A 24,550-nucleotide genomic window follows, 5' to 3' on the forward strand; every position below is an offset into this window, starting at 1 on the left:
ATATGGATATCTAATGATAGATATTTCAAAGTCCATTGCAACGATGTAGATAAGGCTATAGTAAGTTGGACCTACAATGGGTCAAAATCCCAAAAAATATTTTTTAACCCGAATTTTTTTTTTTCATCAAAAAATTTTTTTTGTCATAAATTTTTTTTCCAAAAAAAAAAAAAATTTTAAAAAAAATTTGGAAAAAAAAACTTTTTTTAAAAAACAATTTAAAAAAAAAACAAATTTTGAAAAACAATTAAAAAAAATTTAATTTTGTTTACCTAAAAATATTTAAATATTTTGGTGAAGGGTATATAAGATTCGGCACAGCCGAATATAGCTCTCTTACTTGTTTTTCTTGTTTTAGGTTTGATTTGAACCCAAAGACCCGAATTTGTTCTATTTCGCTTTTTGTCTCTTAGTTTTTGATACAACGTCGTTTTAAACTTCTAATTTTTCAGTTTTTTAAGAAAATATGGAGTTACTTGTTTTTTCAAAAAATGCATGGAGTTAGCAAAAAGTGGAGTTATCTAGTTTTTCCAAACGACCACAGATTTTCTAATTTTGATTCTGACATTTCAAGTCAACGATGAACTAAATGCCAGTGGTTACTCTTCGACATAGAAATTACTGACAATAGTATATTAAGACTTAATTTTCGAACCCAGATTTCAACCCTAACATTTCTTAAAAGCCATGATAGACTTACAGCAATTTCCATTTCATTGTCTCTATATTATGATTTGTTGCTACTTCTTTTCTTACCTAAACACTAATTGTTGCACTTTTTCCACAAATCAATTGGCGTGTTAAACTGTATTTTCACTGGAAATAACCATTATTATAAAATTAACAATTTATTTTAGAATTTTATTGCTGTTATATTGTATAAAAATGTAAAAGAAAAACTATTAAATAAATAATCATAAATCATAAAAACACACATTAGACTGTCAAGTGCAGAGTAGTTTAATGGCAACAAATGTAAAAAAGGCAAAAACATAACTGGCTGAAAAAGAAGGGGTCCCCAGATGGTCCTTCGCACCTTTGGCTGCTATATTAGAATTATGTACAACTACTTTAACCCTTCTCAGACACAAGTCTCTGTTGGTTTCTTAAAATCCTATAGGAATACCATTACAATAGTTTAACAATAGTTCAAAACTCAATTGTTAGCAGGAGCCTTGGTAAATAAGCTAATTTTTTTTTTTTACAAAAAAGCAAGGAATAGTTTTTTCTTTCCTTTATTTTTAGCAGCCTGAAAGAAGTATGTGCTAGCTACATTAAACAAGAAAACTGCTATAACAAAAGGCAACCCAAACATTTTTATAGCATTCGAAAAAGAAATATGTCTGCTTAACACGCCATAAATAAGCAAGAATTTCACTTTGTAATTGTTGTATTTTTTTTTTGTTCTGTATTTTTGCGAATAAAACTTCTCTTTAAAAGAATTTGTTTTTATAATAATTTTATTTTGTTTTTATTTAGGATTTTTCAAAGTTCTTACAATACTAAAAATAATTTAACTATTCGATGGCTACGAAAAAATCTCAATGCTTTTCAATTTACAATGATTATGTCTGTATTTTTAAGCATATTTTTTGTTAAGTTGTGTTTAATAATAAATTATAAATGTATAAAATAGTGTTTAAATGCTAAAAGGTTTTAATTATTTCTTTTGTTTTATTAAAATTTACACTTACTGTACACGGCGGCTAGTTAGGGGGTAAATGTGGTTTACAAAAGCTGCTTCACTAGAAATAGATGACCACATCGGTGACCATACCGCCCGCATCTACTGTACAACCACCGGCAACTGTACCATAAGTTGCTGCATATCAATTATTTTGTGTTAGTATTTTAGGACCACTCGTCAAAGCTGCTGCCGCCGACATATGTGGTGGCATACCCGGCTCTCCGGCCTCGGCATACAGACAGGAACCCTCACTGCACGAGCAGGTGTCACCTTCGCGCGAACTACTACAACACTCGCTACAATTGCGAGGTTCTCCTAACACTTCATAAGTACACGATGAGGCAGCTAAACTCTTCTGATCGTTTTCAATGATTTCGGGAAACCGATTGGTTTTATTGTGACATCGATGGCTGGAAGATTTGCCATTTTCTTGACTACTCTCCGAACGCATTGTATCATTGCCACCGCCCACATGACTGTGGCTGTGATGATGGGCATGGGGATTGTGAGAATGTTGATGATGTGTGGGTGGCTGGTTGTGTTGTTGTGCAGAATTGGAATGAGAAGTCCGTGAATGATCGGAGCACTCAGAGGAACATTGATAGATTTGATGTGCTGATGAGTTAGTGGGTGGCATATGAGCCGTATGTAGTGGTTGATACCAACCCTCACCGGGTGGTGGCAGTGGCTGCAGAGGTGAGGCTAAGGCATCACAACTGTTGCAGGTTCTGGAATGAGAAAGAGAGTTAGCGGGGTTTAGAAATAGCAAAATTAAGGAGAATATTACAAAAGATGTTAATGCTGAAGAATTACTTAAACTTGGATAAAATGAACAGCAGTTTTGTATTTGGAATAGCTTCTATTAGTTATATTTATTGTATATATGAGGGAAATCAACCTTTTCTAAAACCGAACCTAATATTCAACAAACCGAAACTTCTAAATTTTATTCGATGGATAGATTTTTAGGTTTTAGGTTTTTTTTATCTTAAAAAAATTAAATAATTCATTGGTATTTACTCACTTTTGAGAGAGATTTGAGATAGATTTGGGATATCTGGGGGCTTCGGAAGGTTAATTTTAATCAATATACAGACAGACATTCAACTTTATGTCGACATCCCTAAAGATAAGGCTTCCGAATATGTCGCTGGAGTTGTCAGTCTCTAAAAACTAGATGGAAAATGTTACCCAGAGGAAGTAACTGTCATCGTTATAAAGACTTCCATATATATAAGGATTCAGGGTAGCTGGAGATGGAGCTGTCAGTCCCTAAGAACTAGATAGTGATACCCTGAAGAGACATATTTTCATGCAAAGAATATCTCGTTTCTTAACATTGTATTACTATTTGGAAAACTGACATCGTTGGTCCATTACTTGCAAAACAACATCCGACATATCTACATTGGACATATATCTGGGGCCTTCGGAAGGTTGATTTCAATCAATTTACAAACTGACGGTCAACTTTATGTCGACATCCCGAAATATAAGGATTCCGAATATGTCGCTGGAGTTGCCAGTCCCTAAAAACTAGATGGAAAATGTAACCCGGAGAAAGTAAAGATCATCGTTATATAGACTTTCAAATACATAAGGATTCAGGGTCGATGGAGCTGTCAGTCTCTATATCTCTTCAGTGATACCCTGATAATAATATCTCGTTCCTTAACATCTCCTATAACTATTTGGAAAACTGAAATCTTAGGACCATTACCTCGAAGTCAAAGTAGGACTCAACCAAACATCGAACAAAAGAGATAATGTTTGCCCTGCATAACATAGCACTGACGAACTACAACTTGTCGAATTGTGTTCATTTTTAATCTAAATACCGCGTAGTGTTTTCATTACTCACCTGCCATTAGAACACCGGGAATTGTGAGTACCTGTGGGTTGATATTCACTAACAGCATGTCTGGGTGGCGGATAATGGATATGTATATTACGTGGAGGCAGCTGGGCTGTGCCTACACCAGCTCCGGGAGGAAAGTAAGGAGGCAGGGGAGGAGGATGTTGAGCGGTGGGTGTAATCTGGTAACGATTTTGTGAGCCACCCACGCAGGGTAAAGGATTATTGTAGTAATTCTCCTGAGGAGGCACCCGTCCACCGGCGCCGGCAGCACACTGAGGAGCCATGCCCCAGGTGGAGAAACCACCGGAAGAACTGCTGTGTATGGAAGAATTTAAAGCACTGGAAAGAAACAAATTTACAATTAATATTTTGTGTAATTAATTAAAGTCGTTCTGAGGTGAGGTATTTGATTATGAAACTTACCCAGAACCTCCCGATTTGGAGCTTTTCCTTGAGGATTGTGGTGAGCCGGGGGCATAGCCACATGAAGAGGGTACTGGTGGTGGATGTTCCGGTGGTGGTGGTAAAAATTCTGACCAATTAATTTGTTCTAATTAGTTTTAACAATATTTAAACAAAAACACATTTATATTTTTTTTTTGGTAACGACATCAAGTTGGAGTTGGAGTAGGGAAAGAAAAATAGGAAGTGAAAAAAAAAATTAACATAAATACTATACATGTTTAAATCAAAATGAAATTAAAATTTAATATTCTATAATAAAACAGCCTAAAGAAAATAATAATGTTAAGCAGCTCTAGATTTGAAATAAATAAACAAAACCCCAACTAAATACAAATTATTTAAATACCAGCACAAATCTGTTTTAATTTCCTAAAACGTTTTGCTATGACCCAAGGCTGAATGAAATCGTGGTATTTCTAATACTAATCATGCCCTATTGAACTTATATGTTTTGTATTTATTTTGTTGGCAGTTGAAAACATTACCAGGAAACACTTGAAATTTAGCCTCTAGTTATTGAATAATTTAAATTAAAGAAATAAATACTTGAAAAACTGCCATGATTCACAAAAACTTTCAACATTTCTAGTGTTCTCTGGCTTAAACAAATCTTCTAGCATCCTTCAAATAACTAAAGGGAGGGTTTTTATTTCAGTGTAAAACGCAAAATGAGCTGGCAACAAAAATATTCCCCCTTCTCAGGCAGTTACTGCTGCCTAAACGAGCAGCTGTCAATAGCAATCATTTGTTTAAAATCAAAAGGATAACAAGGATAACGGTATTATGTTTGAAATATATAAACAAAATACCAAAATGAAAAATCTCTTTAAGCTTAACAAATCGAGTGCGAAAACAATTGCACGCAAATAAAAAGAAATTTATACTTTTAAATAAAACAATAGATAAAAAGAATTAAAGAGAACCTTAAAAATCTTATGATATGGTTATTAGCGAGAACAAAAACTAAATCTTGCGAAAAAATAAGAAAGCAATAGGATAATGATAACAAATGTGCATGGATAAGAATGAAAAAGGATGTGAAAAAAAGCTTAAGTAATAAAAAAAGTATTAGGTATAGTAATTTATTAGTTTTCTATTTAACTAGTTAAAACATAGACCTACAAACATTTTATTTATGACTTAAGTTATATTTTGTATTATAAGGTTTCAGTATTTAGATTATTTATTTCGAAATTATTGTAATATGGATAAGAGAAGTAAAAAGAAACAAAATCTAGTGCGAGCAACATGTGTTCTTAGATACGAGTTTGTGAATGTTTTTGCATCAGTTAGGACAGCTTATTGACAAGTCAGTTCTTCCTCTGCTCTGAACTAGAACTGAAATAGAACTGAACTAGAACTGAACTAGAACTGAACAAGAACTGAACTAGAACTGAACTAGAACTGAACTAGAACTGAACTAGAACTGAACTAGAACTGAACTAGAACTGAACTAGAACTGAACTAGAACTGAACTAGAACTGAACTAGAACTGAACTAGAACTGAACTAGAACTGAACTAGAACTGAACTAGAACTGAACTAGAACTGAACTAGAACTGAACTAGAACTGAACTAGAACTGAACTAGAACTGAACTAGAACTGAACTAGAACTGAACTAGAACTGAACTAGAACTGAACTAGAACTGAACTAGAACTGAACTAGAACTGAACTAGAACTGAACTAGAACTGAACTAGAACTGAACTAGAACTGAACTAGAACTGAACTAGAACTGAACTAGAACTGAACTAGAACTGAACTAGAACTGAACTAGAACTGAACTAGAACTGAACTAGAACTGAACTAGAACTGAACTAGAACTGAACTAGAACTGAACTAGAACTGAACTAGAACTGAACTAGAACTGAACTAGAACTGAACTAGAACTGAACTAGAACTGAACTAGAACTGAACTAGAACTGAACTAGAACTGAACTAGAACTGAACTAGAACTGAACTAGAACTGAACTAGAACTGAACTAGAACTGAACTAGAACTGAACTAGAACTGAACTAGAACTGAACTAGAACTGAACTAGAACTGAACTAGAACTGAACTAGAACTGAACTAGAACTGAACTAGAACTGAACTAGAACTGAACTAGAACTGAACTAGAACTGAACTAGAACTGAACTAGAACTGAACTAGAACTGAACTAGAACTGAACTAGAACTGAACTAGAACTGAACTAGAACTGAACTAGAACTGAACTAGAACTGAACTAGAACTGAACTAGAACTGAACTAGAACTGAACTAGAACTGAACTAGAACTGAACTAGCAATGAACTTTTGAACGCTGTTTTTGTTTTTAGTAACTTCTATGCCATTTTGAAGGGTACATCTCTTTCATTTATTCTCACTTTGTTATTGAAACAACAAAGTTTTTAATACTTCGAAAATGTTTAATCTCGTGCCAACAAAGCGTCATAAGCGGGAAGTTTTCTTTATTTTTTTAATTTGAAAAAGGTGCCCCTAAAGCACACAGCTTGCTCACCATAGCTTCTGGTGAATGTGTTCTATCGGATTCAACGTGCGGGATATGGTTTGTTCGGTTCAGAAGTGACGATTTTGACACGGAAAACAAAGGTCGGCCAGGCCAGCCAAAATACCAAGAATAGGAGGCATTGCGCCATGAATATTATTGTCAAACTCAACAAAATCATTAAGAGCTACTCAATTGACAATTCCCAAACGTTTGCAAGCAGTAGGATTCATCCAAAAGCAAGGGAATTGAAGCCGTAAAACTTTAAAGGCCGATTTTGCATGTCCGAAATGATGTTTCGGACATGCAAAATCTGCATTAACTTGAAGCGTAAGAGATCATATGTGAAGACCTGTCCACCAGACAAAGCTACACCAAAGGCAAATACCCATTGTACTAAGGTAATGTGGTGGTGCCAAAGAGTCCTATCTGTTATGAGCTGCTGAAATCTGACCAGACCGTCACAGGGAAACTGTTCTGGTTTCATTTTGAATAAACTTTTTAAACAAACATTTTATTCTATACCCAATACTTTTACATAATAAACAAAAACTTAAACTGAAGAAAAGACAAACAGATTCTAAACATTTAAAGCAATATTATCCAGTACTTACCGGGAGGATATTGATGATAACTATGTTTGGCCGTAGGACCATTAGGGGGACAGTGGGGATTAATGCCTTCAGAATTAGGGGAATGTGTGCCAGAATCTTGATCTGTACTGGAGCCAGATGTTTTCATGCAAGTAGTCTCCGTCGAAGAAGCACCTATAATCATGGTGGTAGCATAGGGAGTAGGATTTTCAGGACTCTAAAAGAATAAGAAATATATGAAAAACAAATTTAACAAAAATATTAAAATAATGTTGGAGATATATTTTTTTGGTTTGTTTTACTTACCTTTCTGCAGTTATAAAATGTACTCATATTTCTGGTATCCACTTCGGCATAATCCGTGCCACCATCTATAGATGTATTATAATTCGATTGACTGTTGGTATTGGACAGCAGTTTCGTTTCACTTAAACCGGAATCTTTATCGGTATCTGTGGTGCGCCAGCCTCTGTCAATCCATAAACTGTCTTTGCCATTGATATTCAAGGCAGTAATTTCATTGGCACTAACTACTAAAAAAAGTGAGCAGATAAAGATACACAGAAAAAAGGAAACAGAAAATATTTATTAAGTTTTTTTGGTGCAAACATGTATGACTATATAAAAGAAAGCTGTATTTTTTTATTTGGTAATCAATACTATTTGGTTTAGTCTTTTATTATACAATACTATTAGTTTCAATACTAGTTTTTATACATTTTTCCTTTTTAGTATCGAGTTAATTAAGGATTTTTGTAAAGATTTTTTTTCTGTTTGTTAACGAAATCCACTTTGTTTTTAAAGGAAGTCATTAGAGTGTCAATATACATAGAGGATTGTAGTTTTTTTTCTGTTTTGCTACACAGACTGAAATTAATTACTACCCTGACCATGATTGATTTAGAAATTGGTGAAAATGTTGTAAATTACTAGTATAGAATTGTTAAGAGTGAGAGAAAAAAATTGTATATGAAAAATGTCATGTTTGTTAGGGACAAATTGGTGACAATTAACTTTTTCTAAAGAGTGTAGAAAAAGTATTGAATGGACAATTTGTTTGCAGGCCATGTAATGATAATGACACTCATTATTACTGAGTATAACAAATTAGTGTAAAATTTATTGAAAATTCACTAGGTTTTATAGAAATTCAAGTTAACATTTAATGATTTTTTATAGAATAATTAAACTGTTTAGATAGGGTGTGAATATTAGTGAATGCATTTGAGGATGTTTGTTCAGGCAATCTAAAGGCTAATGGTCTTCCAAAAAGACCTCGGTAGATGTGGTCTTTCGAACCTAATTCAATTGAATAGGGCTCCTAATCGAAAATAATTTTCTGATTTTTTTAGAGAAATTACTAAATTTTCTTCTTAAAGTTTTATCTATTTTGAAAAAATATATATATATATGTATATATATATGTATATATATATATATATATGTATAACTTTTGACAATTAAAATATTTGTGGAATACTTTTTTGAAAAATATGACAAAAAATGCTTATTATTGAGTTTTTGTGAAGATAACAATTTTTCCAACTGAAATTAAATTTTTATTTATGAATATTTTGTAATAAAATTTTACAGTTATATAGATTTTTTTTATTAAAAATGAAAAAATAAAAACAAATTTTGAAATTTGTTATCAGGAATCCCGAAATTCCTAAAAAAGTTTTTAAAAATCCCAAAAATGGGATATTTTAGTTTTTTTTTGCAATAATATCCATACCAGGGGCGGTGATATCGAAAATCTTTACAAAGTAATGAACAGCATATTGGGCCATCTAAAATGAGTTACTATATTTTGATATCGAATATGGGATTTGAGAATTGTTGCCCTAAATTAGAATTTTATATAAAAAAAACTGTTTTTCGGATCAATTTTCAAATGTTTTTCACATAAAATATTTTACGTAGAGTTAGCTTTTCAAGAAGTATAAATTGCTTATACATCTTCTTAGACATTTTTTTGATAAATTAAAAAGAAACAAAGTTTTTTTTTCATACAAAAATGTTTTTTGGATGTACCTGCTCCCCACGGTATCAACAATTTTCATATTTTTATTCAATTAAAATATTTTATGTGGCGTTAGCTTTTCACTAAGTATAAATTCTTTATACATTTTCTTAGAAATGTTTTGGATACTTAATAAGAAAAAAAGTATTTTTTTCCAAAAAACTAACGAAAAATCTCCTTTTTTACATTTTTTTAAATTCAAATGCTTGTAACTTTGGAAGCAGTCATGATTTAGAAACAATTATTCTATTTAACATATACGTTGTTAGTCTAATAGAAGAAAATCGGGTAATATTTGGATCCGCTTTAATCAAAAAACTGGAGCATGGTGGGTAAAAATGTGGAAAAATTTAATTTTCAATTGTGAATATGTCCTAAGCTATAAAATAAGCCAATACGAGCTTCTTTGTAGTTCTCGACGAGGAGATTTTATATATGGAATTTGTTTGAAATTGGAAACGAAGAAATTTAAGATACCCGAGTTGTCCTAATTTGGGAACCCCTGGCTGCGCAACTAGGGCCCACTAGTGGGCCCTAGGTCTAAATTCAAAACGTAAACTCGAAAATACCTCATCTTTGCACATGTCAAGTTTCATTTAAATGGGACTAACCGAGACTAACCGACAAGTAACAGCGCTATATTCGGCTGTGGCGAATCTTACAAATTAAAAAAAAAATTTAAATTAAAAATAAAAAACTTAAATTTATTTTCCAAACTTTATTTCAATTTCCAAAAAAATTAAATTTATTTCTGAAAAAAAAATTGTTGGAAAAAAAATCGGAGTAAAAAATATTTTTCCCGATTTTGACCAATTGTAGGTCTCATTTAAATGGGACTAACCGACAAGTAACAGCGCCATATTTGGCTGTGCCGAATCTTACAAATTTAAAAAAAAATAATTTTAAAATTTAAAAAAAAAAATTTTAATTTATTTTCCAAACTTTATTTCAATTTCCAAAAAAAAATAAATTTATATCTGAAAAAAATTGTTGGGTAAAAAAAAAATCGGAGTAAAACATATTTTTCCCGATTTTGACCAATTGTAGGTCTTATATACGCCGTTGCAGAGGTCATTTCATTATATATTATAGGATATCCATATTTTCTATATTAATGAATTAGTAATCCAGATATAGATTAAAAATCGACGTTGTCCTGATTTTTTCTTTATATCTCAGCTATGTTTAAGAAGAATTCTCGATATATGTATTGATGTATTAATCATGTATGTAAGTAATTTGGGGCTACGGAAAGTTTAAACATACATACGGACATGGCTACATCGACTTCGCTATCTATAACGATCCAGAATATAATACTTTGAGGGGTCGCAAATGAAAAATGTAGAAATGACAAACGGAATGACAAACTTATATGGTAAAGGGTATAAAAATCATGTTATGTCTGATCAAAAATGATTTATCAGTCTTTGAAATAGTTTTGATCCATAAAAAACATATTTACTAATAAATGGTTCTTCAAAATTACAAAATTTATTTATTTTTAAATAAATCAAATTTGTTGTACAAAATGATCCTTTGATATCCATTTATATTGAAAATCTGATTAATCTTAAGTAAATTCTTAACAGCAAAAAATGCCTTAAATGAATTATGGTCCTTCGTACCATAATTTTCCTTATAATCTGTATTCAATTTGTGACATTCTTTATAAATTTTCTCTCTTTGTGCTCTTCTTTATGCCATATTACTCAAATGTTTCGCATTACTCAGACAGTTATTTTGCCAGCACAATAAACTATTTTCCTCATCCTACTTCTCCTTCCACTTACCACTTAAATGACCCAATTCCTTGGTCAACTGATGACGCCGTTTGAAAAACAACATGGCCGCTGCAGCGGATATTAATATGGCCAAAAGCATTGTTATCACCAAAGCCATAAACCATGTTTCGTGAACAACTGTTGTTGACTTGCGTTGAGTTGTTGTAGTGGCAGCATCATCAGGCATACCAGCGCCATTGGGATGATAAGCAAAATGGCCACCCTCACCCGCATGGCCAGTAATGCTGCTGTGCGAACCACTGGGATGGGCACGTGGTGGATGCACCAGATGTGCAGGATCCATAAACAGCGATACCTGTTGAAGTAAATATACAAAAGCACACATACAGATAGGGGTAAATTAAGCCATTAAGTTAATATTTTTCGCAACACAATAGAATAAAGCAGTTAGAGCTATTTACCGGCTGTGAGTAGGGCCCTTCTCCCGCTTTGGTAAACGAATTCAGGCGTACATTATAGGTGGCTCCTGTGGTCAAATTATTTAACAACACCGAAGTAGTGGTGGAATTTAAAGTCATGTTGGCTAAAACCTTCATGGTATTTCCAGCCGTTACCTGTAATAACAATAAAAAAAATACATGGGAATAAAGCAAAAATAGTGGGAGAAATTTTTTTGTAAAGTGGTTGAGTAAACACATTAAAATTCATATTTTTTTGTTGTCCTGTAGCAATATTAATTATTCAGTTGCACAAAAATCTAAACATTATTTTGGAATTCTCTATTTAGCGAAAAACATAGAAAATCGACACTTACCTCTATTTTGTAACCCAACAAGTTGCCATTATGATGCTGAGGTGGTGGTGACGACCAACGAACCCAGCCAGCCGTTAGATTATACATGCCAATTTGTATGTTGTCAGGTGGGGCAGAGGGTACTGAAAGGAAAAAGAATTATGGAAAAAAATTTAGAAATGAAAAAGGTTGAGTATAGGTATGAATTCATTAATTATTTCAGTTTTAAATTTAAGATACTGTGATATTAATTTGTCTAATATTATAAAAACTCACAAAATGTATTGTACACAAGTAAGAGAGCTATATTCGGCTGTGGCAAATCTTATCTAACCTTCACCAAATTATACATCAAAATAAAAATTTTAAATATTTTTAGAAAAACAAAATTTTTTTATTTCCAAAGTTGTTATTTTAATATTTTAGAAAAAAAAAATTTTCGAATTGTTTTTGTACATTTTTTTTTTTAATATTTAGCGAAAAAAATATTCGGATAAAAAATGGTATTTTAATTTTTTAGAAAAAAAAAATTCGGATAAAAATATTTTTTCCGATTTTGACCCATTGCAGGTCCAACTTACTATGGTCTTATATACGTCGTTGCAAATGTCTTTGAAATATCTATCATTATTGATGTATGAACCGTGTATGTAAGTTATTTGGGGGCTTCGGAAAGTTGATTTCAACAGACAGACAGACAGACAGACGGACATGGCTTAATCGACACCGCTATCTATTAGGATCCAAATTTATATACTTTATAGGGTCGGAAAATTATATTGTGGAAATTACTAACGGCATGACAAACTTACGAATGTGAAGGGTATAATAAATTCGGTGATACGGTTTCAATAGGCTTGATTTGACTCAAATTTTCAGAATTTCAAAACTATATCAAGTGTTGTACTTACTCCTCGAAATTACCCAAACAATGTTTAATAATTCCAATAATCATGTTAAAATTCCTTTTACATTCCGAAAATATCTGAACCTTTCCTTGAGCTCTTCATTTTTGACCTCTTCCCGAATTTTATCATGATTATTGGAATTATTAAAGATTGTTTAGGGAATTTCGTGCTGTAAGGATCTTATTCTCATAAATATTTAGACAGTAATTTGATTCGAGTTTGCACTTGTTGCTAAAATCTTTGTTGCTATGGGACAGTATTTTAACCCTCTTACTTGGCACTAAAAATTTAGTCCTGTTTAACATGAATTAATTTAACGATTCCCTTTTATATAAAGTTTATATTGCAGTTGCAAGTGCACTCAGTTTAAAATTCTCTAACAGTTGGGTGTCTCTTTTAACCTGTGGGTTGTGTATAGTTTTAATCATAAAAAAATATTTATTCTGGTGGTTAGTTTTTATTATTATTTTTGTAATGTTGTAAAGTTTTTGTATGTTTAAAACTGTAACTTTTTGATGAGGTTTTTTAATGAAATTTATTAAAATGCAACACAAAATATTTATAATTTTATTAATATAAATGCAAAATATTAACAAGGCAACACCTGCAACTTTAAAATTTGCAACAAAGTTGTGGTAAAGTTATAAAAACATAATAATGCTAGCATACCGCAAAAAATAAAAAACGAAAATTTATAAAATAAATTATTTAATAAAATCCTGAATATTTAAAATGTAGAAGAGAACTTTGATCTACAATATTGTAACTTTAAATTACAATATGTGACTTGGAAATCTACACTACTTTAACATGATGAAGTTTTGCCTACAAAATTAGTTTTGTAAACAGTTTCTAACATCTTCCTTAAACTTACCATCTTCATAGGTTTGCACAATTTTCGAATTACTCGGCTGACCCTCCAACGTTTGAAAGAAGGGCGCCAAAAAGAATTCATATTTCGTATACTCCTTTAAATTGGCCACCACATGAGATTCAATTGAGGGATTTAATACCGTCATTATATTGTATTGCTGTGAATTGGCGCTAACATCACGATAGCGTACATACAGGCCCTAAAAATTAAGAAAAAAATAAAATTAATTAATTTGTTTGAAGCCAAAAAAATCACACACGGAAAGTAATTATAAGTGTGTTTGTTTTTACACTTAATTGTTTGCAAAACATACTCAAGTATATTTGTATTATTCTCTTGTAAATTTACATACCTCAACAAATTTCTCTGTTACACTGACATGCATTACCCAATCGAGACGCACAGCTGTGGAATTTATGGCAGCAGCATCAATTAATTCAACCACCTATAAAGAGAATAAAATAAAAAAAAATCATTAAATATACAATATATGAACTAATTTCAGTTTAATTATATTAAAATGTAAATTTATTTAACAATTTATATAAAAATAACCACCATCATAACATACATACATTCTCAAACACACTAACACTGCATAAGCATGTGTGAGAGAAACGACTGATTTAAAAAATAATTAGCATACTTTTAGGTGCTGGCTATATTAATATTATTTCCTATTATTAAAGTTTATTTCGAATTTTTGTTTATTTTGTGGCACCATCATGCAAAACTCTATTAATATTTTAATTGGAAAAGTTATATAAATAAAAATTTACAAAACGTTGGTAAATTTTTATTTTACAGCTTGTGTAATGTTAAAAAAATTTAGTAAGCATGCACATTTTTTATCCAAATAAATTATATTAAAATTAGTCTTTTATGCAAGGAATATCTGAAGCAATAATTTTCTGAAAATGTTAATTATCTTCTGGCAGTAGAGGTTTTGATAAATACTATTTTTTACTATTTTCTTTTAGCACTCTTCCCGGTATAAGTATATCGACGTTTATTGTGCAAGTAAGTAGAATTGAAAGAAGAACGTATTTTCTACCAAATTGTTCTACACAAATAGAGCATGTTCTTTCTCCTACATGCTATGTAGAATTGTCTACCTTTCATCAGAATACACACTTTTTTAGGCATACAGATCGAAAGATTCGGATGTGTACATATATTTTTATGTTCTACCAATAGAAAATAAGAAGAAAGTATAAATATGCCCAAATAAATGTGCCCAGAATTCAGAAGTCCAATAAAGTAAAATGTCTTATTTTATTCTGCTGCTTTTCTACATTTCTTTAACGATAAATTGTTTTGTGCAATAGCGACATTGATTACACTGTGCATGAAATTGACACTTTTTTCTGTCAAGAGGGGCACCCAGCGGCTTAAACTAATTCGGGTACGCTGAATTCAGTGGTGCTAACCGTTTTTTTAGGTTAGCTCGTATTTTCGAGATATACCGTTATTTCGAAAATGGGGGAGGTTGCACAACATATATTCGCGTAACTCAAAAGTGGTTTACTTTATTGAATAAACTGAAAAAACGAAATTCCGCAACGAAACTACCTTCAAGTAAAGCTTAACATGTTTATAATCTTCGCAGTCGTTTTAGAAATATTAATTAATTTTGGAATAAAAAATAATTTTTTAGAAAAATTTCGAATTTTTTTTAAACATTTAGAAAATGAAGTTCCAAATAAAACAAGCTCTAAATAATTAAAATCTATCCACAACTTTTCATTTTATTCAGAAAAAATAATACAAATATCCCCTAATATTTTATCAAAATACATAACTCGTAGTAATTAGCTACATCGTGCAGTGCAAAGTGGTATAGAAAAAAAGAGTGAAATAAATCTAAAGCCTTAGTCTGATTTTAATGAAATTTGACATGTGCAAAGACGTAGTGTTGTCGAGTTTAAAGTTTGAATTTTGACCGAATGAGTCCACCAGAGGTGCGGCTAGGGGTCCAAAAGTAGGACTCGGGTATGATCAATTTTTAAAACGATCCTATTTCTTTGTTTGTGTTCCGATTTCAAAAAACTTACACATGTAGAATCACCTCATCGAGCACTACAAAAAACCTCGTCGTGGCTATCAACTATCTCGTATAGCTTAGGAGATATTCGCATTTGAAAATTAAATTATCAACATTTTCACCCACCATACTCCAGTTTTTTGATAAAAACGGGTACAAATATTTCCCGATTTGCTCCTTTATTCTTTTATTGGACTAACTACAAATGTATATGTCAAACAAAAAAAGAATTGTTTACAAATCGTCACTGACTCTAAAGTTATATTCATTTGAATTTAAAAATTAAGAGAGTATATGCATTTTCCAATTTTTAATGCCGTTTTAAAAACAAAAAATTTCGAAATTTTTCTAAAAAAAAATGTATATTTCTAAAATGACTAAAAACGTGTCAAGCCTTACCTAAAGGTAATTTTGTTCCAGAATTTTGGTTTTTTCAGTTTGTTCAAAAAATTTTTGAAATATGAAAACACTAAAGCTAATGAACATTAAGCACGTAAAATCAGAGAGTAAATGAAATGTAAATCAATATATATTCATATCAAATAGAAGGCTCGGCTCTGAAATAATAGAAGTTTTTACCATTTAAAAACGTCTTTTAATTACGTGTATATTTTTAAATATACCTAACACTTTTGATGGCAAATAAAAGCAGTTTAATAACAACTCTTTATTTATTTAAATTTATACAATTCTTTTAATACAGATATTTATATTACACACTTTAAAAGCAAACTGGTAATGTAGAAGAATACACTGGTAATACAGTTGATGTTCAACTAAACTGACATCAACCACCATTTATATACAGTGCCATCTTCCAGCAAGTTCATAAATTATTTTAATGGACAAATCTATAATGCTCTATTTCTAGACCTTTTAGCTGCTTCAATGAGCTTATAAATGAAAGCATCTCATTACTGTGTTTTTGCAGGACATTCTTTTAAAACTGGTGGAAACATATCCTTACAAATCTTCATCTATCAATAGTTTTGATCAATAATGTAGCAAATACGTGCCTTAACTTCTTCTAAATAATATGTTCACATAAGTATAGCTTTTAAACTTCACATAAATCCCTTTATTTTCAAGAAATATTGTACACAATTTTTTCATACATATTTTCCTAGGGGTAGTAAATATTGATTTTATTTTAAATACATAATTTTACATTTTGTTTCAATACTGTAAACATTTACCTCGTAACTTATATATGCATGTATGTATCTATACTCCAATATAAGAATACATATATGAATGCATATTTAAATATGCATAGTATTTGCATGCAAGTAAGTTATGAAATAAATACAGTGGGCAGCAATTATTATTATTAATTTTTCATATCTTTTTTCATATTGTGGTAATGATGGCTCTTTTTATACCATACCCTTCACCCTATATACATATGTTTGTAATTTCTACATTTTTCATTTAAGACCCTATATTATATATATATATATTCTGGATTGTTATAGATATCAGTGTCGATATAGCCACGTCCAGATTTGTCTGTTGAAATCAACTTTCCAAAGCCCACCAATGACTAACAAACCTAATTGATACATAAATATATCAAGAATAGTCCCGGTTTTGTTCTTATTTAAAATCGAGAAAATCGGCCCACAAATTTTCACCAAAAAATTTTTTAATTTTTTTTAATCTATTTTTTTTTTTTAAATAATTTATGTTTTTATTTATGAACACATAATTCTGAAAGCTTAACTCATTCTCAGAATCTACTATAGTTTCTAGCCCACTGTACCTTCAGCATAAATTTGAAATATACGAATGCATATAAATACATAAGTATTTATTTATATTGGTTTCATTTTTTACTTGCATTTACTTTTTACCGCCCGCTTTCATATTTTATATTTGTAAAACTATTATTTCATAGTTATAGTTCCCTTTTATTCCCTTATCATTGTGTTGCGAAATGCAACTGCAACATCATGTTTACATATGCAATACAAATATATCATCAACACCGATTACAACCAAAGAACTGCGTGTGAAAATATCTGCATATGTTACAATATGCAGAGTATCTACCTACATACAAACATATGTATGAAGAAAAAACAATCAAGAAAATTGCAAACATAAACCGTGAATTTATGATTTCATACGATGCTATCGTAACAACACAGAGTTGAGTTGAAAAATCTGCAGGAAAATCTACAGGCGCTAAAGAGTAGGGACGACTTTTGAAAGTTGCGGGAATATGGGTCCTTACAAATGGAGAATAGATGTTTAGTTTTGCTCTATAGGACCAGACTTGTACTAGGAGATTCCAGTACATTCCTTGTAAATACAACAAATCATCTGAAATTTATAAATGGATTTAATCGTTTAGTTAGAAAAAAATTTCTACTGAAAATTTCTCTTATGACAGCTTAATGAAATTTCCCATTTTTATTTAGCATCCCTTTTTGAACATCCTGTTTTATCCTTACTATTTATTTAAATATCTATAAATTTATTTGCAAATATGTGTATGCAAACTGTTGTTATCTTTTAATAAATATTTATTTTACACTTAAATAAACGGCTAAATACATTGAATAATTGTTATGCTGTGCATTCATTGAATTCCGCATACAACTTGCAAACAATTCAATTTATATTGTTGTTTAAGTACAAATAAAAACACGCGTTGATAAAACAAAAATTAAATATATTGTAATTTTTGGTAGAATTGTAGCGAAATGAAGAGATCATGGCCTACAGCAGATACACAAAAACGCTTAAATAAACATTAAATTTGTTTGGTAATGTAATGAAAATACGAGTACAAATTCAGACAGTACCATACAATTATATGACATACATAAATAAATGCATAACCAGCAGTTCTTGGTGACTGTTACCAAACTAGTGATTTTACCTATCACTTAGGGTGACAACTAGTTACAGAAGTGGCTAGTTATTTTAACACTTACATGTCCTAAGCAGGGCGTTGATTAACTACAATGAGACTATCTGATAATTGGTTCAAAGTATTCAACAAATTGGATTCGCATACCGGTTTCACAGATTCAGTTACCTTAGTAGCTACTAGGGTATTCGAATTATTCGATTTTTCTCTTGATCGAATAAAACGAATAATTCGAATAAGAGATTTTAACTTGCTCGAATAATTCGATCACACGTTTAAAATTAATCGAATTATTCGAATAATTACAATTTTTTAAAAAAGTAAAGAATGAAGTTTTGATGACGGGTTTTTAATATTTCATTGTTAAAGAAAAACAAAAAATAATCACCCCTATCGCGTATCAACATTTCAAATGAAATATCTTCCCTTTTCCTTTTTTCGTTCATCAACTTTGTTCACGTGAAAAAAATTCCCCTTGTTGTGAAATTTTTAGATGTAATTTTGTAAACAATAAACAGCTGTTACGAACAAAATCAACTATTGTGAATGTAAAGTTCATCATGATATTCCCGATAGCAATTTTCCCTTCGAGGGAAATGGATATTTCATGGGAACAAAATTTCACATGTTATTGCCGATAGGGGTGAATGTTAAAGTTAACAATTCAAGTATTGATAATGTTAAAAAACATTCGAAAACAAAGTCCATCATTAAATTTTCAACAGAAATATTCGGATCAGATTAACTCTCGAACAATCTACAACAAAATTGATTAGCAAACACTTTAGTTTCTGTTTTGGAGCTATGCTTTATACAATATAAACGTATTAAGAACTTTTTTATGTCGTTCATTAATTCGGGTTTTAAATTGAGTAACTAATTCTTTAGTAAATTAATTATTCACTATTTCTAAATTATTTATAACAAATTGTATTGGACATCAAGTTCTATCAACGTTGCCGAATCTTTGCTTAATAAAGTGGTCTTGAGGAGTTACTCAATAAAGGGAATCTGTCCAAAGTTTGATATCATTGTCAGTGAACGTGGCTAAGTTGAAGTCAGGCAGTGCATGATTGACGCATTTACAAATACGCAAACTGTTTATTATCATGTTAACAAAGATGTTCAACGATGTTCAAAATCATATATAAGACGAACTGCATGCTTTTCTTGCAACAAAACGTTAGTTTGCAATACTTGTGTTTATCATTCGATTTATTAAATATTTTGCAACACTTACGTACTCGGTTAATAACATCACTTATATACATATATTTTAAGATCATGGCCTTCATCTATTTCAATGTAATCATTATAAATGTCATCCTCAATATCACTTTCGATGATCGTTTAAAATCACATCCAACTCTACTTTAATCTAAGTTAATATTTTGATTATTAATTGCGGTTTCTAATATTTCGCCAGCTAAATAACAAATATTTTATTCCGTACCTTTTATTTTCATTGGTTCAAGTCCTAAGTTAAAAATTTTGAAAGATTTGTTTTTAGAATTGTAACTTCTTGCAGTAATATTTATATATTTATATAATGAGCTATCGGAACACTCATCTACAGTGATCGAAAGACTCCCTTTATCTTTAGTTATTTGTCGAATTTCAGAAACAATGTAATTTTGTGGGTCATTATTACTTATTTAAATTTGGAATTATGAAAAATTTTAAGCAATTTAATAAATTTAAATATATATGAACATTTATTCGTTTTCTTCGATTATTCTACATAGAATTGTTCGAATTATTCGTTATTCGAAAATAGCCATTTTAAAATTGTCCGAATAATTATTCGTAAGAAATTATTCGATTAATCGAACGATCATTAGTCGAATGAATACCCTAGTAGCTACCTAACTGTTTACTTGTTCAGCTACATAAAGGGTTATTTTAACATATACCGGTGCAAATTGGCCTGAAATAACCAGTTAAAACAAGTAAGAGAGCAAATTACACTTTGAAATAAACATTTCAAATATTTTTAGGTAAACAAAACATAATTTTTTTTTTTTTTCAAAATAGTTTTTTAATTTTTTTTAAAACAAAATCTTAAATTTTTTTATAGAAAATTTAAATACCCTTAAAATAAACATTTCAAATATTTTTTGGTAAACAAAACTTAATTTTTTTTTTTCAAAATTGTTTTTTTTTTTTAAAAAACTTAAATTTTTTTCTCAAATTTTTTTTATAGAAAATTTTTTTTTTTAAAATTAGTGAAAAAATTATTGACAAACAATTTTTTTTTTGTGAAAAAAAAATTCGGGTTAAAAATATTTTTTCCAATTTTGACCCATTGTAGGTCCAACATAGTCTTATATATCGTTGCAATGGACTTTGAAATATATATCTCTAGATATTGTCTATATTAATAACTTAGTAATCCAGATATAGATAAAAAAAAGCTAAAATTTGTTTGACGATTTTCTCGATTTTACATAGCAACCGAAACGGGTCTATAGCGGATATATTGATGTATGAATCATGTATGTAAGTTATTTGGGGGCTACGGAAAGTAGATTTCAAAATACAGACGGATGGCTATATGGACTCTATATCGTATTGTTACGTTTTAACCTTTTCAAAACGTTGGTTTATTTCCTTTAAATAAACCGGATAGTTTTGATTGCAAATAAAAGCCGTTTAGTAGTTTGTAAATTGTAACAACTCTTTATTTATTTAAAATGTACAACAACAAAATTAAATAGTCACTCAATGTTTTTATACACGTTTATAAATTCACAGAAATACAGACACACTTTATAATGTACACGAATTCACTTGAAAAACACAGCACCCTTTAAGGCACTCAGTTGATGTTTATTCAAATAGCGTCTCTGATAAACTAATTCACGACTGCAAGCTCTGCCACTATTTATAACACTGCCATCTGCACTCCAGATTGCTCTTTAACTGTCAAAGTTCGTATTTTCTAGAGCTTTGTAATACATACGCCATCTGCGGTGTACTTTCTACAATGTTCTTTAACTGAATATTCGAATTCGAATATACGGTCGCGTTGCTAACTTACGATCAATGGTCAACTGAAAGCTTTTATTCAATGTTAATAATGCCCACAGATATGTTACAGTTTGCTATTACAGCACTGTTATTTGAAAGCATTATGTTACTTTTAAATCAGCCGTTAAAATCGTTATATTTGAATTCAAGTACAATTTCGTAACAGTATCAAACATCTAATTGACAGTCCAATAACTGGCTACTTGTAAACAACCTTCCTTCGACAACTCTCCAATAGATTACTTTTGGTGGGTAAAATAACTACTTTCTAAAGTGCAGTACAACAAAATGATTTAAGTGACTACTCTATATATTACTTAGAGGCACTAGGGTGACAATTGACTTCAAGCTAGATTACCTGGGATAAGTAAAGTAACCAATTGCCTTCTCTTTGCATTACAGAGAGCTTGAGTATACATTTTAATAACTCAAATATTTTCCAATCGGATTTTAACATTTGAAAAAATAATTCAGTATCGATTACGATTCAAATCTGTTGTCCAATATTTACTTTAATTACTTTTATATGACAAGTCACTTTTGTTGACAACATCAGAATGTTGTTGAGATAACATCAAATCTATATTCTATTAGAGAACAACAGGTTTTTTTTGTTGTTACTTAAATCAAAATCAACTTAAATTAATTAATAAAGTTTAATTTGAGTTTACTTTTTTTGCAGTCTCTCTGTATAAACACTTAATTTGCTTAACTTTCGAAAATTATAGCTGGAAAACCAACATAACAACAACATACCCACTCTTATAGAAAAAGTGTCATATAAAGATCTTAAAACCATGATAAATAAGCAATATTATTTGCAGTTTCTATTTAACAAACGTTTTTAGCAAAACAAAAAACCGGCCAAACTATCATGTATAAATTGAACATATAAATAAATAAACAACACAGCCACAACAAAAACTTTGAATATTTGTTAAAACACACAACAACAATAATAATGACGGCTACAACATTGTTTTGAAAAAAAATGTAAAAAAAATATTGAATAACATAAATGTAAATGCTTGTAATAGCAGCTATACAAGCGCCAGTCTCTGAATTTGGTGGTATGTGACAATATTAACATAAAAACATTTGAGCACAGTAAAGCGAAAATAGGAAAAAGTCTTGGTAAATAATTATAATAAACAAAAAAAATAATCGGCTACAAAACAGAACAAATCGAGAATGAAAGATTGGCTAAAGGATGGAAGGACGGATGGGCGGACTCAAAATTTTGCTCAAACATTGTTAAATTCTATACGAAATTGTGAATGTGAAAGTTGGTTAATTATCGAAAAAGTATTTATTTATAAAGTTTTGCTAACTAGATATAGGTGGTCAAATTTCACACCCTGCATTCACCTTGTGTTTTAACAGGATAGTCATAAATTTATATTTCAGAATGATTATGTCCTTTGTTACGGTCTGGTTGGCCTGGCGTTCCCAACTAGCTCGGGCATGTATTGACCTCAGGGAGGTCCCAACCTTGCTCGCCAGGCCAACCGGACCGTAACACCTTCTGTACTATTATTTTGTATACAATTCTACAATTTAACTAATATTTAAATGATACGGATTTATTACCACTTTTTTTCCTATCGACTCCACTGTGGGACGACTCATTCGCCAAAGTGATTAACTCCACTTTTCTAGTTATATTTTAGATTTTCATTTTCAACTTAAGTCATTAATCACATTTATCCTAGGTTTCTAAATGGAAATAAATGAAAAAGGTAAATTTTAAAACAGTAAACATTTTTATATGCAAAATATTGTTTTCAAAAAGTCGAGTTAGCGCCTTTGGCTCCTAATATAGTTACTGTAAAGCTTTTCAGTTTTTTTTTTTTTATTTAAATTTTTATTTATATTAAAAATTTATTTAAACATGAAGTAGAAAAGTTTTCAAATGAAAAAACTAGCAAACATATAAACATATTTACTAAATTCAATATATATATATAGTTTTAAAAGGTGTCCCAAAATTCATGCATGATTGAAATTTTCCGCTTTAAGTGCAGTAAAGTGTTGGCAATAAAAAACTATAATGCAATAATTTCAAAAATAGTAGAAAAAACCCACTTGTAATTATCGGGGATCAAATGTCACTGTTGGGTGCAGATTTTGTGCATTTAATTTTTATTAAAAAGTGAAGTAACACTCAGACAATTAATACTTTATAAAATATATTGGGCGTTTTACCTTGAAATGCGGGACCTTTTCCCATCTATCTGGCAACATATGGATTCCGAGCTAAAAGAACTGCTAATCTTTTGAGGCCAAGATCGAATCAAGCCAATTTTGGACACTCTGTTCCAAAGTGAAGCGTATCCCAGATAGAGAGGTATCCATCGAAACAAAAAATAGTCGGACTGGGCAAGGTCTGAACTGTTAAGCGGGTGAGACAAAACTTCCCAACCACTTCTTTATAAATACTTTTTTAAAGCTATTGCAATATTACGGTTTCATGTCTGGCCGCATATCCTGGGCGTTTTCGGCCAATGCTCACTTCACACGAATCAGTTGCGTTTGGTCGATTCGGCTGGTTGGCCGGGCTTTACAAATCGTAATGGATCCAGTTTTTATCACAAGTAATGACAAAAATTACTTTCTTTTATATTGTTCAAGCATCATTTCAGACAAATAAAATCGTTTTTCAAGTTATCTCAGCTTCAATTCGTATGGTACCCAATTTCCCTGCTTTTGGTAGAATCCTACTGCTTGCAAACATTTTAAAATAGCTGCTTGAATAGCTGCCAATGATTTAGCAAGATCTTGTTAAGTTTGACAACAATTTTCATTAAGTTTGACCTCCAATTCATGTCCTTCAAACTTTTTTGGCTGGCATGGGTGAATTTCTTTGTCTACCGTGTCAAAATCACCACTTCTGAACCGCACAAACCATCTTTTGCACGTTGAAACCGATGAAGCAATCGATGTGCTTCGGTGGGACTTTTTTCAAATTAAAGTAGTAAAGCAAAACTTTCAGAATATGACGCTTTGTTGGCAAATTTTCGAAACATAAAAAAAAGTTGTTGTTTAAACTAATGTTCAATAACTAAGTGAGAATAAATAATAGATATGTACCCTTCAAAATGACACATAAGTTATTAAAAACAAAAACTTCGTTCAAAAGATAAGCCATCTATTGCAAATTCTGTATT

At 30.7% G+C, this 24,550-nt stretch overlaps 1 protein-coding gene across 3 annotated transcripts in view; it reads right to left on the bottom strand.

The window, feature by feature from the left end:
• Positions 1 to 1,442: 1,442 nt before the first annotated feature.
• The window catches only part of robo1 (roundabout 1), a 170,565-nt gene continuing 147,457 nt past the window's right edge, over positions 1,443 to 24,550 (bottom strand). Inside the window, exons 13-22 of one of the 3 annotated variants that reach the window (XM_065510997.1) lie at positions 13,784 to 13,876; positions 13,432 to 13,630; positions 11,671 to 11,792; positions 11,318 to 11,470; positions 10,905 to 11,211; positions 7,395 to 7,621; positions 7,110 to 7,305; positions 3,969 to 4,077; positions 3,549 to 3,884; positions 1,443 to 2,415 (exon numbers count right to left, since the gene is read on the bottom strand). In XM_065510997.1, coding sequence (XP_065367069.1) covers positions 1,830 to 2,415; positions 3,549 to 3,884; positions 3,969 to 4,077; positions 7,110 to 7,305; positions 7,395 to 7,621; positions 10,905 to 11,211; positions 11,318 to 11,470; positions 11,671 to 11,792; positions 13,432 to 13,630; positions 13,784 to 13,876 — 2,328 coding nt within the window. In that variant the 3' untranslated portion in view covers positions 1,443 to 1,829. Of the gene's footprint in view, positions 2,416 to 3,548; positions 3,885 to 3,968; positions 4,096 to 7,109; positions 7,306 to 7,394; positions 7,622 to 10,904; positions 11,212 to 11,317; positions 11,471 to 11,670; positions 11,793 to 13,431; positions 13,631 to 13,783; positions 13,877 to 24,550 lie in introns of all 3 variants that reach the window. The other 2 variants (XM_065510996.1, XM_065510995.1) reach the window with 2 other exon arrangements.

The sequence above is a fragment of the Calliphora vicina genome, chromosome 5, assembly GCF_958450345.1.
Source record: "Calliphora vicina chromosome 5, idCalVici1.1, whole genome shotgun sequence".
Taxonomy (NCBI): domain Eukaryota; kingdom Metazoa; phylum Arthropoda; class Insecta; order Diptera; family Calliphoridae; genus Calliphora; species Calliphora vicina.